The 16,529-nt window shown below is 43.9% G+C and overlaps 1 protein-coding gene across 1 annotated transcript; it reads left to right on the forward strand.

Annotated features, from left to right (window-relative positions):
• The first annotated feature begins 4,195 nt into the window (after positions 1 to 4,195).
• Positions 4,196 to 7,820, forward strand: npy8ar (neuropeptide Y receptor Y8a). The gene is made up of 4 exons (XM_071466707.1): positions 4,196 to 4,596; positions 4,872 to 5,113; positions 6,885 to 7,031; positions 7,232 to 7,820. The coding sequence occupies exons 1-4, from the start codon at positions 4,288 to 4,290 to the stop codon at positions 7,680 to 7,682; spliced, it is 1,149 nt and encodes a 382-aa protein (XP_071322808.1). The 5' UTR covers positions 4,196 to 4,287; the 3' UTR covers positions 7,683 to 7,820.
• Positions 7,821 to 16,529: the final 8,709 nt, after the last annotated feature.

The following is a 16,529-nucleotide window of genomic DNA, read 5'->3' on the forward strand; positions in this document are numbered from 1 at the left end:
ACAGTCCGACCACAGCATCTCAGCACAGACACAGCGTCGGAGCTGCAGCTGTGTCGGTTCAGGTGAGGTCATGTGAGGCTGTGTTGTCACAAAAATAAAAACATAAAACACAAAAGGGCACCATCGTCATCCAGGGGTAACGTGGCAGGGCCCTGGGCCCCCCCTGCCCTGCTCCACGTCTACACACATTCATGTCATGTACGACATCTTAAAAACCTCACTGAAAACAAATTACTGTCACGTCGTGAAATTTCAAAACATATTAACTGGCAGATTAACAATTCATTCTGGTGCATGACGCCAACATGACCTAATATGGGTTTTTGCATGATAATCATGCAGAGAAACTAATTGATATTTTCTGGCTTTGCAGCAAAATGTGCTTGAATGTCCTTGAGAGCTGTTTTGAATTAGTATGTCAGATCAGTGCTTTTGTGTTTGTCTAAGTCAAAATACCATCCTCACATCTGAAGCTCAGCACTGAGCCAACACTGAATTTAAAGCTCCATCGAGGCTAAAGGTAGATGTCCATGTGTTTCTGATTATGAAGCAGGTCTAGGTTCTGCATTAATACTGTGAAAGTATCAAAGCATATTTTCTATGATGAAGCCAAGAAAGCAGGGGCAGTTTACAGAACACCCTAAAGCCTGAACAGGATTAACTGCTCCTCAGTAATTTAACCATGTTTCAACAATCCGGAAATGACAGGAAGTGTTGGTCATTCAGCCAAAAGACAGAGAAAAGCGTCCTGGGGGGACTGTGGACACACTTTTTGTTTGTCAGTCTAATTTTTTTTCTTTTATTTGAAAATTGTTTTGGGGAGCTGGGGGGGGGGGCATGTTTTGAGTATTGATGAATATTTTATTCCACGCTCACTGACACAGACCTGTCAGCCAGTCCCTGTAAACACGGTGTGTTCACTGATGAAACATGATGTCGTCCACAGCAACTGGGTCAACACCGTCTCTCCCCTCCTCACAGGAGTTCTGACAGTTGCTGGGGAAACATTTCTGGGGAGAGGGACGCCTGGTCTCACGTCCTTACTGTAGTAGGTGAGTATAGAAATATATATTGTACAATACAGTGGCACAGTGTCAGCAGAGGTTCATCCCAACACAGAATCACTCTGTCAGGAGAGGCAAACCAGTCAGATGTGTGGGGCCTCTAAAGGGAAAAGGGGCCCCAATGGCCCCTCATCGTGGCACATTTTGCAACGATAACTATAAACCTCCTTAAACCTCCCATTAAGACACGATACAGTGCAAAACCTCCCTAGGCGGCGCCCCTGATGATGTGTGGTGTAGCTCTACAGCCTGCATGTGAGGCGTTGAGGGAACATTGGTAAATTGTACCATCTAATTTAGCCTGCATATCTAGTCTGCATGTGATGGGTCGGGTTGGGGCTGGGAGCGCTTCTTTGCCTGGGGCCTCCAGAGTCTAGATCTCCACCGCTCAAACAGCAGTGAAACTCTCTTTTTATAAAAGTAAAGACATCAAGGACACTGATGTTTTATCAGTTCAGCTGATAACAGCACTCAGTCTCACATATATCAGACCTATAGAACATCCTCATGCTGGAACAGCACAAAGCAAAATCTACTTGAACATACAGGAATATGATAACTAGTAATAATATGGAACCACAAAAAAAAAAAGATTCTATAGAATGAATTCCCATCATGGATAAAAATGATAATTACATAATACCTATATCATACTGATATATCATGTTCATACATGTAAAGAGTAATTATGTGGAGATATTACATAAGGGTGTTGTGTAAGGATGTTTTCATATGCAAACTATTTTCACAGACATTTCAAACAGGCGTGAATCTGTGTGCAGGAGAGAGATCGAGCAGGAGAGCGAGTTTTTGGATGAGTGTCATCGGAGGCAGGCGGATGGTGCGAGTGAGTCAGTGTGGCTGTGCAGTAACACCTGCGAGGGTGTCTCATCCTTTGGCAGCCCGGTCCCTCGGGGGCCCAGAGAGAGGGACAGACAGCTCTCCACAGAGTGAATGGGCAGCTGTCAGCTGATTTTATCCATGTGCATGTGTGTACATGCTGCTAATTTTGAGTGAGGATTTGATGAACATTGTAATCAGTGGATGTGTATGGTGCCGGCCGGCTGTTAATAAGCAGTGTCTTAATTAAACAGTTCACCCGCAGCTGAAAGGGACTTTGGGAGGAAACATGTCGCAGATCCAGCGAGAGAGAGAGGGACGGACTGTATGTGCTCGTTATTCACATGCATCTGTAATTGAAACGTGATATTTTGTATGTTCACATGATTTCATACTTAATGTGTGTGTGTGTGGTTTTAAGCATAAAAGTGTAATTGTAACTGTATATAATGAATAAAGCATTTAGGAGTTAAATTGTCATATTATAACTTACATTAATATTGAATATTCCTTCTCTTAAAGGTCCCATATTATATAAAAGTATATGTCCATGTTTGTTTGTTTGTTTTTATTATAAAGCAGCTCTAGGTTTTATATTAATACTGTCAAAGTACTGGAACTTTGTGATGTCACAACAAAACTGTCAAAATACAGCAGATTTCAGGTAAACACTCAGAGAAACCAAATCCTGCAAGGTTGGATGGTGGGTCCAGGTGGGCGGGGCTTGGAGCGTGGCTGAGGGCAGTGACTGCTTTGTTGTGACATCACAAAGTTGCAGAAGTCCTGTCGGCTGGTTTTAAGGCTCAGTTTCTGAATACAGGCTGTGTGCATTTCTCTGTGGACTGAGGCTTTGATACTTTCACAGTATTAATATAGAACCTAGACCTGCTTTATGATCACAAACACATGGACATCCACCTTTAGACTGGATGCTTTAAAAACCTTTAGACTGGATGCTCTCTGCAGCCTCTGCAGCCTCTGTCAAACATAAGCTTCAGTAACATGGAGTGTTACTGGTGGATAATCAATGTTGAAACCCTCATGAATTTAAAAACTTTAAACAGTTGCCTTGTGAGTACAACTCCACTGAAAAGCTACCAGCTTGTCTGTGTGGGCACTGACATTATCATGGTTTCATCCATTTCCATTAAACTCGCCAGCGCTCCCTGTTAGAGTCATTTTTCCAACTCTCAAGTTGTAATTCCATCTCCACTGCTTACTCCTCAGCTGTTCTGCTGTTATTACAGACGTGAATAAATTATCAATGGGAAATGGACTGAATCACACACACATTCATACACAGACACTGACAGTAAAGGGCTCAGTGTCGACACTTCGACACGCTCCCTGGAGGAGCTGGGGATCGATCCAGGGGCCACAGACGTTCAACTGTCCCACTGTCATTATAGGCACATGAACTAACCACAGACCCTTGACTTGCCTCCTCTGTTTGGCTGTAACAGTTTAGCCCAGAAACATCTTGGGCTTATGGGAAATGGGGTTTATTAAAGACAGCTAAATATTGAATTACAAAAAAAACCCCCCAAAAAACTCCTGTCTTTATATAAACGCACGAAGAGGGCCACGCGACATACTGCTGGGTTTTAGTTACTGAATGTCAGCTGGATTTTCCCTGAGGTTTTCTCAGGTCTGGATCAGAATACAGACCTTCGGTCTCACTCCAGCTCTCAGAAAAGTGTGGTGATATTTTTGTACTATCCATTTTAGGTCCTCTCTGCCTCCAGCCTTTGAGCTCCTCTGTCTGCTGCCTGTCCATCACACAGCGACAATGTTCACAGGCTTTGAAGTAAATGGTCTCTCGGGCAGGTTTTCAGTTTTCTATTGAGACTGCAGCACTCACTCTGTGAGGATTTCAGCAGACACACAGTCCATCAAGTCTCCTGTGTTCTCAGTGAACTGGGCTGAATCATGTCCCATTACAGCAGTGGTGCATGTTGATGAGTGTGTGGATGGAGGAGTTAATACTCCTTCATTCTGATCCGACTCTCTTCAATCAACCAGTTCAATGACCGTCATTATTCTCAGGATTGTTATGTTTTCTGTATTTTGCAGGGAAACGTCGATGCTGAGCTGATCCACCGGGATGCTGACAGTGAAGGAAAAAGAGGACAGCATCTATATTTGACTCACTCCTCTCCTCAGTCACAATCCCTCAACTCCCCACAGCCGAAAACTGAACCCTGCGTATCACCTGCAGTCTGTCGTCCTCTGCCCCCCTCGTCCTGCCGTCTCTGCTTTGATCTGGCTGCACACTTTTATTTAAAAAGTTCAACAGCTGCCTCAGGGCTGTGGTCCTGTTGAACTCTGACCTCTGACACACATCACCCCTCCCCTCCCCTCTCCTCCTCCTCCTCTCCTTGCCATGTCCAACGACAGCAGCCTCCTCGGTGTGTGGGAGGCCACTGATTGGGCAGACACCTCTCAGTGCCCGCCCTCAGTGGGCGGGGCGACTTTCTTGATCGTGGCATACAGTGCTGTCATAGCCATCGGGTTGCTAGGTAACGCTGGCCTAGTGTTCATCATCGCCCGGCAACAGGAGTTGCGCAACGTCACCAACATCCTGATCGCCAACCTGTCGTGCTCTGACATCCTGATGTGTGTGGTGTGTTTACCTGTTACTGTCATATACACACTGATGGACCGCTGGGTGCTGGGAGAGGCCCTGTGTAAGGTCAGTGCACCACACACACACACACACACACGCACACACACACACACACACACACACACAGTAAATATATTTGTGCATCATTAATGGCTTTAAGCTTTAGTTGGATGTGTTATTAACAGAACTATTGATATGTTGATTGATAACGAGACACAGAGAATCAGTTTGTGTGCCGGCCTCCTAAAGGTGAACTGGAATTAAAATTTTCCTCCTGTGTTTAATTTTAATTTCTATTCGATATCTAGTAAAGGTTTGTTTTTGTTTTTCTACCTGTGCAGGTGACTCCCTTTGTTCAGTGCATGTCCGTGACTGTCTCAATCTTCTCCCTGGTGCTGATTGCTCTGGAGCGTCACCAGCTGATCCTCCATCCCACCGGCTGGTCCCCCGCTGCCGGCCACTCCTACCTGGCCGTGGGGCTGACGTGGCTGGTCGCCTGCTTCATCTCTCTGCCCTTCCTCTCCTTCAACATCCTCACTAACGACCCCTTCCAGAACATCAGCCTGCCCGCCAACCCCTTCAGGTGAGACTGAATATTTGGTGCACAGGTACGTAATCACAAGGTCACAGCATCAGGGTCAAGCCTGAGTCACATCATCACTTAAAAATTCTGCAGCTAAATGAAGCGAAGGAACACGAAGGTTGTATTTATGATGATAAGTGCAATTTTAGTGCTCATTTTGCTGTGAAATTGCATTTACATTTCTGCCTGCCTCCACAGACTCCTAATGCAAATGCAAAGCTATTGTAGCTGTAGTTTAGTGGAGGCACATGCATACAGACTCGAGGTCTTTACAGGTCCAAGCAGATGGACTTAATCTGAAACTGAGCCACTGAAAACCAAAACCAAATAAAAGCATAAATGAATTTTCTCAAAGGAGCGACCCAGGACGTCCTGCTGGCATAATGACTTCTTCTCCCTCTGTAATCTCTGATCTGAAGCCAAGATATTCTCGTTTTTCAATCTGGTAGAGCATCATGGAGTTTGGGAAAATGTGGCTTAATTCACAATTTGTATTTAACCATTTAGGCTTTCAGATGCTCTTCAGTATTCCTCTATCGTATCAGTATAACAGGGCAACTAGATAACAATTCATGTTTAAAAAGTGACGTTAGTTGATTAAGTGAAACCAGAACATCCCTGGTATCAGCAGGAGAATAAAAAACAACAGCAGCTGCATCACATGTTAGAGGAAAGCAGAATGAATGAGTGATTGTTCAGTGTGGATTTTTTAATTCTACAAACACCACAGAGTAATTTCCCTCATCAGAAAAACACACTGACACGAACGTGTGTTTGCTAATTACATGTTCAGTGCATTATCTGCCTGATTTGAAACTCAATCCCTCCGGAGCCTCTAAGCGCTCGGCTGAAGAACAATTAATTCACTGTTTGCTTGTCGTCACTCCTCCGTCTTCTACAATATCGAGGGATCACACTGGTGTTTTGGCACCTCACTGCACCTGAGTGGAAACATTAGCTTGTGTGTGTGTGTGTGTGTGTGTGTGTGTGTGTGTGTGTGTGTGTGTGTGTGTGTGTGTGTGTGCTGCGATGCCTTCGGACGCCGTGGGAATGTTGACTCGAGAGTCGGCTGCTGAGCAACATCTGTTAATTGGAGAAGCTTCTGACTTCAGATGATCTGTTTTATGACATTTTTATACCTGGAATACATAACACTGCTTAATCTGTTAATTGTCATTCAGATACATTCATTATGTAAACCCTTACAGAAATCATATATAACATATATGTCCCTATATCACGAGTGATGTTGCCATATTTGTTAATTATATATCATTATCACATATATACATCCTCTGAATATATGAGAATAGTGGGTTTATATCATATATGAAATACCCACAGTAAAACTTGTATATGTACATATATAAAAATGTCTGTGATGAATGTTTTTTGTGGTATAACATATCGTGAGCACATGTGTTAACAATATAGATTTAATTTATATTAAAACAAAATTCATTACATTTTTCTTATTAATTTCTTATTAATGTTAAACATGTCTTTCTTCCCATTCTGGGAAAGTGGTCTCAGACCTTTGGATCCCACTCTATAAAATATCAACATACATATATTACGTTTGCATATGAAAATGTTCCTTACAGCTTCATTTCAGGCTGATTAAGTTAAAAATGTATTTTGCTGCTGAAGCCTTTAATAATGACCAGCAATAAAAGAAATGCTCAATGAGAGACTGTATTTATTAGAGGGACAGTGGTGGGTCCAGAGGTGACATCAGGTGTGGAGATATAATCCCTGTGTCTTGTTGAAGGGACCACCTGATCTGCATGGAGCTGTGGCCCTCAGACAAGCATCGTCTTGCCTACACGACCTCGCTGCTGCTCTTCCAGTACTGCCTGCCTCTGCTGCTGGTTCTCCTCTGCTACCTCCGGATCTTCCTGCGCCTGAGACGACGCAGGTCTCTCAGCTCTGCTGTCTCTCATTTTCCTCAAAGCCCAGTCCCTTCGCAGTGTGACAGTGTGCCTGTGTTATTATAGCAACACACTGTGAACTTTGAACGCTCTATTTATATGTTTCATTGTTATAATTCTGCCTTAGGTTTAGTGTGATATTTCACTTTGGATCTTCTGACAATGGGCGTCATGCTGTGTTGTGCAGGGACATGCTGGAGCGCAGCAGGAGGACGCGGGGAGCCCAGAGGATCAACGTCATGCTGTTGGCCATCGTCATAGCCTTCGCTCTGTGCTGGCTGCCGCTCAATGTCTTCAACACGCTGTTTGACTGGCACCACCAGGCCCTGCCCGACTGCCAGCACGACGCCGTCTTCTCCGCCTGCCACCTAACGGCGATGGCCTCCACCTGCATTAACCCCGTGGTGTACGGCTTCCTCAACAGCAACTTCCAGAGGGAGCTGAGGTCGACGCTGCAGCGCTGCCAGTGCGGCAGCCGCGCGGCAGAGAGCTACGAGAGCTTCCCTCTCTCCACCGTGGGCAGCGAGGGCATGACAAAAGCCACTTCCCTCAACAGGATGGGATCGGTGTGTGTTCCCTCGCCCAGACCTGAGATCAGCTCGGCGATACCAGCAAAGACTATCCCAGCTCACACCTAATCATGAGTCCTACCAAACTCCACGGAGGCAAATGGCTCGTGAGTGGCTGAAAGCTGGAGCAGACATTTCACAAACGGCTGTCTGAGATCTCCGAGCAGCTCAAATACGACTTCACATTTCTGTAACTTTCCCGACAGAGCGAGACGGCGTATTTCACTCGGACTGGCTGTTCACGGACGGGATGAGGAAGCTGGCTGATGTAGCTCCAGGTCCAGAATATGAGAAGTAAAATGCAGTAAATGGACTCGGGGAAGAACGCACCGAGAAAACACAAGAGCGTAGAATTGACCGTTTGCTTAGCCCCGCCCACCTTAGCTGCTATTGTTTTGATCATTTCCACACATTTTCTTAACATTTTTTTAGCTTCTAACGTTAGCTTAAACTGATATATCACGTTCAGACCCAGCTCCCACTCAGTGGACGTAACTTGTAACCCCACATAATGACGTGCTAACACAAGAGTGACCATCCACTGTCACTCAAAGCTAGGCTTGCTAACATTTGAAGCTCACATAAACGCAGATAAACACACAAATAATTAATTCTTTACATTCTTTTGGAAAGCCGATAAAAAACCCACAACCTTCCACACTCTTCACTTGCAGAGCGTCTCTTTAAAAGGGATATTTGTAAGTTTTGCTATTGCTATCGTATACGTAGCCAGCGTTAGCACTGCCAGCGTTAGCATTACCAGCGTTAGCAAGAGCTTTAACCACTGTTGCGTTTTCCACATGAACAACCCGCAGCTACTTCTTCAGGGCAGCTACAGGTATGAGGAGGTGAGGGCTAGCTAGTTAGCATGCTAACTCCAGGTAAAGAAAAGACGTGAGAGCAAAACAAGAGTTAACGTCGACACTGTTGGTGAGTAAATGCAGGACGTTTGATGCTGAACGTGTCTTCTACACCTGTGAGTAAACAACGTTAGCTATGTAGCAATAGCAAAACCTACAAATAGCTCCTTCAACCAGAGCCGGGTGTATTTACAGACCACTGAGCTGCGTGTGGCCGGTCGCCGGTCGAGAGCGAGGATTAGCAAAAGGTCATTTGTGACTCACAACAACATGTAGAAAATGTTGACAAAGGAAACAAAGACAAAGAGGAAAACTTATGAACTGACAACATGACAGAACGATCTAAACAGTGGACGTGTGTTTTATATGTAACTTGCATTATGATAGTGAACACTGTTGATCAGCATGCCTTAGTGAGCGTTTTCAAAGCGCGGTAGAGATTATCAGTGCTTGACGTAAACACAGTGGAGGAAAATGAGGCGGCGAAACATTAATGTATAATATTTACTTCATAAACTGTGAAGCTTTTCATCGTTAACCACTGAACTCGTGCTTTTAGGAAAGAGAATTTAAAAACTTGAGTGGATCCTCTCCTGTTTTCAGTGGCTGAGTTACACATTACACAATGAAGTGTTTGAGAGACGGAGTTGTCGACGCCGCTCAGCCTTACTTTTTCTGAATGACATGAAACAAGAATGTTTAAAACACTGAGGTCTCAGTGCTTTTTGTAGCAGTTGTCAGACACAACACCAGGTTAAGAACTGAAGAGACATGTAAAAAGGAGTTTTCTTCTTCTCTCATCTGTATAAACAGCTCCTGAGGGGAAGGGATTTTTTACAAGAAAAAAAAAAAAATTATCCCCCAATTTTTTTGACTTTCCAATTTTTCTTTTTTTTCGTCAGGATTATTTAAGGTTAGTGTTAACCTAACATAACCTAACCCTAATTAGAATTAAAAAAAACTAACAAAAAATCACCTTCCTCTCAGGGCTCAGTTTTTTCCATCAGTGTTTTCACTGATGGAAAAAACAGAAACTTCACTTACATTTCAGGGCTTCCGTACATTTATCAATTCAAGCTTCTCTGTTCTTTCAATTAGAGCATTTTTATTTGCGCTTTTCTATTCATTTCAGGATTCTAACGTTTATGTTCCATATTTTAATTGACAGTTCACAGTATCCAAATGTCATTTGAACACCCACATTCTATTTTTAGTTTCTTTTTTTCTTATAATAACACTGGTACCTCATAGTAGTGAAATGATTTATTTTCCATTTTCATATTTAATTTTTTCATCCTACTGTTTAATTTCACTTTTGGGTAAAAGCTGGGAGGAAAATCCGGGACTATCAGGGAATGTGTCTTTAACTAATGTAACTCCTTCTCTCTGTCTGGTTTGTCAGTTCATTGTGGCCATGTCATTAAAACAAGTGTGGAAAATGTAGTTTCTGTGTTCTCTAGTATTGTGGCGCACAGTGTTAGTACTAAAAAAAAATTCTAATTAAAAATGAACAATTTATTAATGAATAAAAAAAACATTTTTTGGGTAAATACATACATTATACAAACATATTAAACTTTTATTGAAATAATGTTACGTTTACATCTGTAAGTACAAATCCCAAAATAAAATAAAAAAAACTGAAGCTTTAGATTTAATCACCAAAAATCATCTGTAGCATCATTTTTATCAGAATAATACAACTGAATATTGTCACCTGTAAATCAAAATATAAAATGAATAAAAGTTTTTGCATTTAGCTTTGGAACAGAGCCTTTCTCAACCACAAGCCATGTGGCTCACTTCGTATGTTTAGGTACGGTTGGTAGCTTTTTGGAAAAATGACCTAATATTGTTTATTCATTATCTGTGTTTTGGTGTTGGTTCAATAAAAGCAAATCACGATGATGGAAGCAGCTGATGTTTTTTCTGTGATGTGTTTTAACTTTGTTTTGACTTTGTTCAAACACATCACCCTGTTAGAACTGAGAATGAGGAACGTAAACCCCGGGAACATGTTTCATTTTTCAGACCAATGAAAGAAAAACTGAAAGATTGTACTGAGTTCCAGAAACTGGAGGAACAGGCGTCCAGTCTCCGACTCTCTATACAGACCCAGCGAGTTCCAGTTTGTTGCCTGGGAGACGATACTCTGGGCAAAAAATAAAGTTCTGCTTGCAAAGCTTAATATAGCTGTGATGTCATGGTTCCTGAAGGAAATCCATTAAAGTTTGTCAAAGCAGGGGGAGAAATATATCATTTTCAAAATGGCCGACATCTTGCACCCTGTAGAAATTACACCTTTGGGGTCAGAAGTGCTCGAAGTGACACAGCAGGAAATGTGCAGTATAGAAATCTGTGTATGTGTTTGCTGAAAGGTTATCATTTGACAGCATGTGTCCTCACGCTCCGAGCTGTCATCACCAGACATCAGCCGGGACCAACGACCTGCCTCTCCTCCACCGCTGCCTCCCAGTACGCGGCCGCTGATCCCTGGGTTCTCCAGCACGGCTGGCTGCCTGTAGCATATGGACGGGCTCATTTCTCCAGCTGTGAGAGTTGATGACAGAGGTCTCCTGAGGTCAGCTGCAGCAGATGGACCAGGCCAGGCTTGACATAAGGCTGTGTCTGGTGGGGCTTTGCAGGGTAATGATGGGATGAAAGAGCTCCTCTCCAGGTAATAGATTTATAAATGATCCATTTACTAGAAGAGTATTATCAGAGACACAGTGGAAAAATACAGTGGGTTGTAGTATCTGACCTCTGGACCCCACTGTACATATTACACTGTAACCTCAAACTCAAGATTCACTCACGAGGCTTTTCACAAGCTTAAGGCCAATGATAGATTTCACTGGAAGCCCTGGAACTGACAGAAAATATGTTTTTGGACATAAATTAGATTGCTTAGTTCATCAGCTCTGGAGCTCTTCCACTCCTGATGAAATCCGTCCTCCTGCCTGCTCAGCAGCTTAGTTTCTGCTCAACACGAGAGCATCTGTTACTGCAGGTTTTTCTGTCTGAACACAGCACTGCATGGTCGCTGTCTTCAACCCTCCTGGTGGTTAACATGTTTTTTAAAGTTCAGATGAAGCTCTGTTCTTGTTGAGCTGTGGCGGAGGGATACGTCGGCAGTCATGTGTTTGTATCCAGGAGAAAACACCACACTTCCACAAAAGATATGAACCCGCTTCCTTCCTTCAGGATCAGTCTGGTTTATATCAGCTGTTCTCATTGTGTGCTTCATCATTTCCATCAGTTAGGACTCTGTTATTTCTTTTTATTTCTTGTGATCGTCTGCACTTTGGATCTGTTCTCTCTCTTTCTCATGGTCTAAGCCGAGCAGACGTGCATACATTTTGCACTTTCACATGCGTAATCACTGCCGTGGTCCTTTAACCTGACAGACTCAACATTCAAATACTTGTGTGTGTTTAATTGTGGCAAAGTCTGAATAAAAGCCTCAGCAAACAGCTGCAGCACAGTTCAAGAGCACAGTTCAGTGGAGTCTCATTAGTGGAATTACACTATTGTATTTATATCCTGGTGTGTGTGAGTTTGCATTGTAGAGCTTTGTAAGTGCAAACTATTCACAGGGTGATTACTCAGTACAAACAAGTATAATGGAGTGTGTGTTTGTCCCACACTTGGTGCTAACGTGTGTTTAATGTGAAAGCAAACAGTGTAGATTTCACAGTATTGTTTCGTGTTGTCACTCATGGATTCACACAGTTTCTGACGGTTCATGTGACTTTGTTCCCAGCAGCTCTGATGTTGGATGCAAGGTTCTGAAGGACTACAACAAAGATCTTCTCTGCCAGATGTCATATATATATTATTGTTACAGGACGGCTTCCTGCTTTCACAAAATGTAGTCCAACACATTTCATGGCAGCCTGGTGAAAAGCTCCTTCACTCAGTGTGTGTGTGTGTGTGTGTGTTTATGTGACTTTGACAAATAGCAGCCACTTGTGTGTGTGTTTGTGTGTGCCATCAGAGGTAACCAAGGAAACGGCGGGGTGGGGGGTGGGGGGGGGGGGTGGCGATGCTTCCCTTTTTATTGTTCGGTCACAAGCAGAGACAGAAAAGGAAGAAGAACCTGACGCTCTCCTCCCAGGATGCATCACTTCTTCGCTCCAGTCGAGCTCTTTGTCTGATTCTTCTCATCAGAAATAAAACATCTTTGAGCTTCACCTGTGAAATTCCCCCTGTTCATCTCTGTTTGTTCTTTTTATAAATCAAACTAATGCTAATGTATGCAAAGTGAGTCACCCGTGCAAAAGCCCAGCAAATCCCTCTGCAGTTCAGGGCTGCTGTGTTCTCCGGGCGAGCTCTTGTGTAGTTGTGTACAGTGGCAGAATGTGTGCTGCTGCATTGTGCGAGCTGCCCCCCTCCCCTCCAGCAGCCCTGTTGTCAGGGACTTGAACAGCTGGTGGGAAAAATCTTATCTCTATGTACTTGTCAAGTGAAATTACAGGGATTTCTGCAGCATCTTCAACACACTCACTGCAGCTTAAATGAGACAAATCATGGCTCGAAGTGGCCGTCCTCGTCAGACAGCAACAATCATATTCTCCGCGATTTCCAGCAGAGATGTTTTGCTGGCCAGTCTGCCGCAGTAAGTCCTGAGGAGAGAGTCTGCCGGCACACAGTAAGCCTCTGTAATTGAGGTTTGGAGGGATAAGGGGAGGGAAGATGAGCCGGGTCACTCCTGGACAGGACACTCCCCCATGGGAAATCAGACTGAGGCCTTGATATAAACCTTTTTTGTACTTTTCTGTACTTATTGTACTGTACAGTCACTGAGGCGTGCAGCTGGATCTGTTTGATGTCGTGCTGGACCTTTTCTTTTATCTCAGCCACTCAGAGCTCAGCTCTCATTGTGTCACTGATGGACCAGCGACTGAGCTAACAAGACGTCGTGCATCCTGATAAAATGAGGCAGAATTGAATGAAATCTGTCAAATCCAGTAGACGTGGTGTGTATGGAGTCATCTGTGGTGAAAGACAAGATTCTGTGAGGAAATTCTGGTTTATTTCAACCTGGTGTAAACTCAGTCTGTAACTTCTGCCTCTAGGGGTCTCTCAATCAAAACCAGAACAAAAGGCGGCGTTGGGTGACCTCATGAGGCAGCGTGGGATCATGGGAGTTGTTGCCTTCAGCTTCTTTCTTTCTCATTTCTTCTGTTGAAACCCTGAATCCTCCTACTTTTCTACTCCTCTCTTCTCCACCACGTCCTTTCAGTCGTTTCTGGCCAATGATCTCTCTGCCTGTGTTCTCTGAGCCAATCAGGTCTCAGCAGCCGTGCTTTAAATCTCCTTCTCTCTCCTTCAGAGCTCCACCTCTCACCACCTTCTCCTGCAGGATGATCAGGTGCTTGGACTGAAAAGGCACATCTTCCACCTGTGATGGAGTCTCTCTATTACTAACCTCAGTAAACCTACATAGACACTTTCTGTTGGTTTGTCTGCAAACAGCCAATCAGATATGATGTGAAGTTCACCCCCGCCCCCCAGGTCTACCTTTACCACAGAGACTCTGCAGTGAAACAGCAGATTCATTAGAGTGACAGGTAATTCAATCTGTGTGGTGACAGAACAGGAAATCAGCTCGCTGCTGGGGGCCGGGACTCATCCGGCAGCGCGGCCTGGGGCCACTTCACAAGTCAATGAGCAGAGTGGGAGTCCTGCTCTCATACACACAGAGCTGAGAGCAGAGGCTCGCACAGGAAGGTGGGAACATGTGCTCGCACTAACTCATGATATGACACACACACACACACACACACAGTGTTAGATGTAGCTGTATAATGGGACTCAGACCACCAACAGGCTTCCTCCTGATTGGAGGCTGTAATCAGAGCAGCAATTTGAATCAGCTGAACAGGATGAAAAACTTCTCAGCAGTGACAAAAATTTAAATTCACTTTAAGCTGCAGATTCACAACAGAGAGTTTGGCCGCCAACAATCCTACAACCTGAACAACCACATCCTGTGAAGGTGTGGCCCCGAAATTATCCGGTCTGGTCTATGGATTTTGGATGGTAACCCACTCCTGACGTGGACTTTGTCGCTCTATAAACTACGTCACCGCACTTTTCCCTTTGCTCCTGTCATCATCACTACGACCACTAGATGTCGCCTAGCAACAGAACCTAACTCTGGGTCATAGTGACCTGCTGACAGACGACCTGTGACCTCATTTGTTACAGAACAGGATCCAACTTTCTGATAAGTAAGGCATCATTTGTAAAGGGTTTGTAACTGTGATTAATGTATCAGTGGTTACCTGATCCACACGGTGAGACGATGCTGTGAAGCTCTGCGCTCCTTCCCACTGCTGCTGGATTTCAAGGGGACATCTCCAGAGAAGAGATGAGACATAGATGATGTGTGTGTCATTGTGCCAAAAACATCCTCGGCATCATGTCAGCAGACTGCTAAATATCTGTGCTCAATATTTTACAGTCAGGGAGCAGAGACGGAGAGAGGAGGCAGATCAAATGGCTTCCTCAGCTCTGTCTCCCCACCTGCTGACTCCCTCCTCTCAGATCTCCACTTCACCTCCTCCTGCGTCTGCTGCCCCTAGTTATTGTTTCTCAGAGATGCTGATATTTATTTGAAACTCATCCATAATGCATTGGGTTATTTTCCAGAAAATAAACACCAACTTCTCACTTTATTAAGAGAAGAACTCTGCATTTCTTCATCAAACAGCAAACTCTCCTTATTGGATTGATGATTGATTTTGATTTGATTGATTTCCTCTTTTTCTCCGACAAACTGTGCAGGACACAGAGGTGTGAGTCAGGGGATGAAGAGAAATATAAAAGTATCAGGTGCTTCTCAGACCTGGGTTTCACCTTTCAGGCTACACACGGGTTTTCAAGTAGCAGCTGTTTATGCATTAGCGATACCGCAACTCAGCTTGCAAGGTTTCTGTTGCTGAGCCGACCCTCACTGATATGAATGGGGTTGAATACAAACTGAACATCAGAACCTTGATGAAGGAGGATTTAATACAACACTGATGTATTAGACTGAATTTATTTTAGCAGAGAGGATCTGACAAACAGGCCGTTGTCTTCTTGAGCCACTTTATCTACACTGATGCTGTCAGACTGACATCTGGAGGTGACCAAACAGACTGCACGACTGCCATGTGTGCACGGCCTGTGGGGTGAAATCCCTCATCCCTCTGGTCCCACAGGACGAGACTAATTCCTGAACACAAAGCAGCAGAAAATGATATTGAACAAGGTGAAATGTGAACAATGTGATGATAGAACAAACTTATTCTGAGCTGCAGCGACAGAATCAAAGTGTAGAAGCTTCAACAGAAACCTGCACAGTTAAAGGAGCAGTGCGTGTGATTTAGTGACATCTAGTGGCGAGGTTGCAGATTGCAGCCAGCTGAACACCCCTCCCCTCACCCGTCTCTTTCCAAGCTTGCAGGAAAACCTACGGTGGCCTTCAGGTAACAAAAGCAAAACATAACCCACACTGACAAAACCAACAAACATTTTATAAACACAGGCTGCTGCTCCGTAAGAGCTGCAGTCTAAGGTTTGGGCCTCAGAAGCTGAAGTGGTTCATTCCTGTAGAATCACAACACGAGTTCATTTTATCTGATGTTTCAGTCAAACCCACCGCACACGAGGTCTGTGACACTCAGATCTTTATTATGTCAAATATTAAACACATCCTGATGTGACCTGAGATAATCAGGTCTTGTGGATGAGGGAGACGTGGGTCATCCCTGTGAATTATACACATATAATTAATTCAAGAGCATTTGTCAAATCTGAAAATGAACAGAAAGACGCCCACACTGAAAATGACCCTTTTCATTTTTGATTTTTAACAAATTTGCAGCAAAAAGTTGTCTTCAGTTGTGTTTTTTTGTTGGTCATTATGGGTCAACTGTGTTTAAATCTCCCAAAAAATTTCTATTTTAAATGAAACCTATAAGTCAACTAAGTGCAACAAGTGAAAGGGTCTGAGTACTTTGGAGTATCGTGTATTTATGTTCGTCCTGTCTACACAGTGATACAC

The sequence above is a fragment of the Trachinotus anak genome, unplaced genomic scaffold (assembly GCF_046630095.1).
Source record: "Trachinotus anak isolate AG129_WGS33_773 ecotype Australia unplaced genomic scaffold, CSIRO_AGI_Tana_v1 ptg000028l, whole genome shotgun sequence".
NCBI lineage: Eukaryota > Metazoa > Chordata > Actinopteri > Carangiformes > Carangidae > Trachinotus > Trachinotus anak.

Excerpts from the sequence above, each read along its gene's own strand:
- npy8ar (XM_071466707.1), top strand. The coding sequence starts at position 4,288 with ATGTCCAACGACAGCAGCCTCCTCGGTGTGTGGGAGGCCACTGATTGG. Across the intron at positions 5,114-6,884 it reads CTGCCCGCCAACCCCTTCAG|GGACCACCTGATCTGCATGG; the intron begins GTGAGACTGAAT and ends GTCTTGTTGAAG. Across the intron at positions 7,032-7,231 it reads CTGCGCCTGAGACGACGCAG|GGACATGCTGGAGCGCAGCA; the intron begins GTCTCTCAGCTC and ends TGTGTTGTGCAG.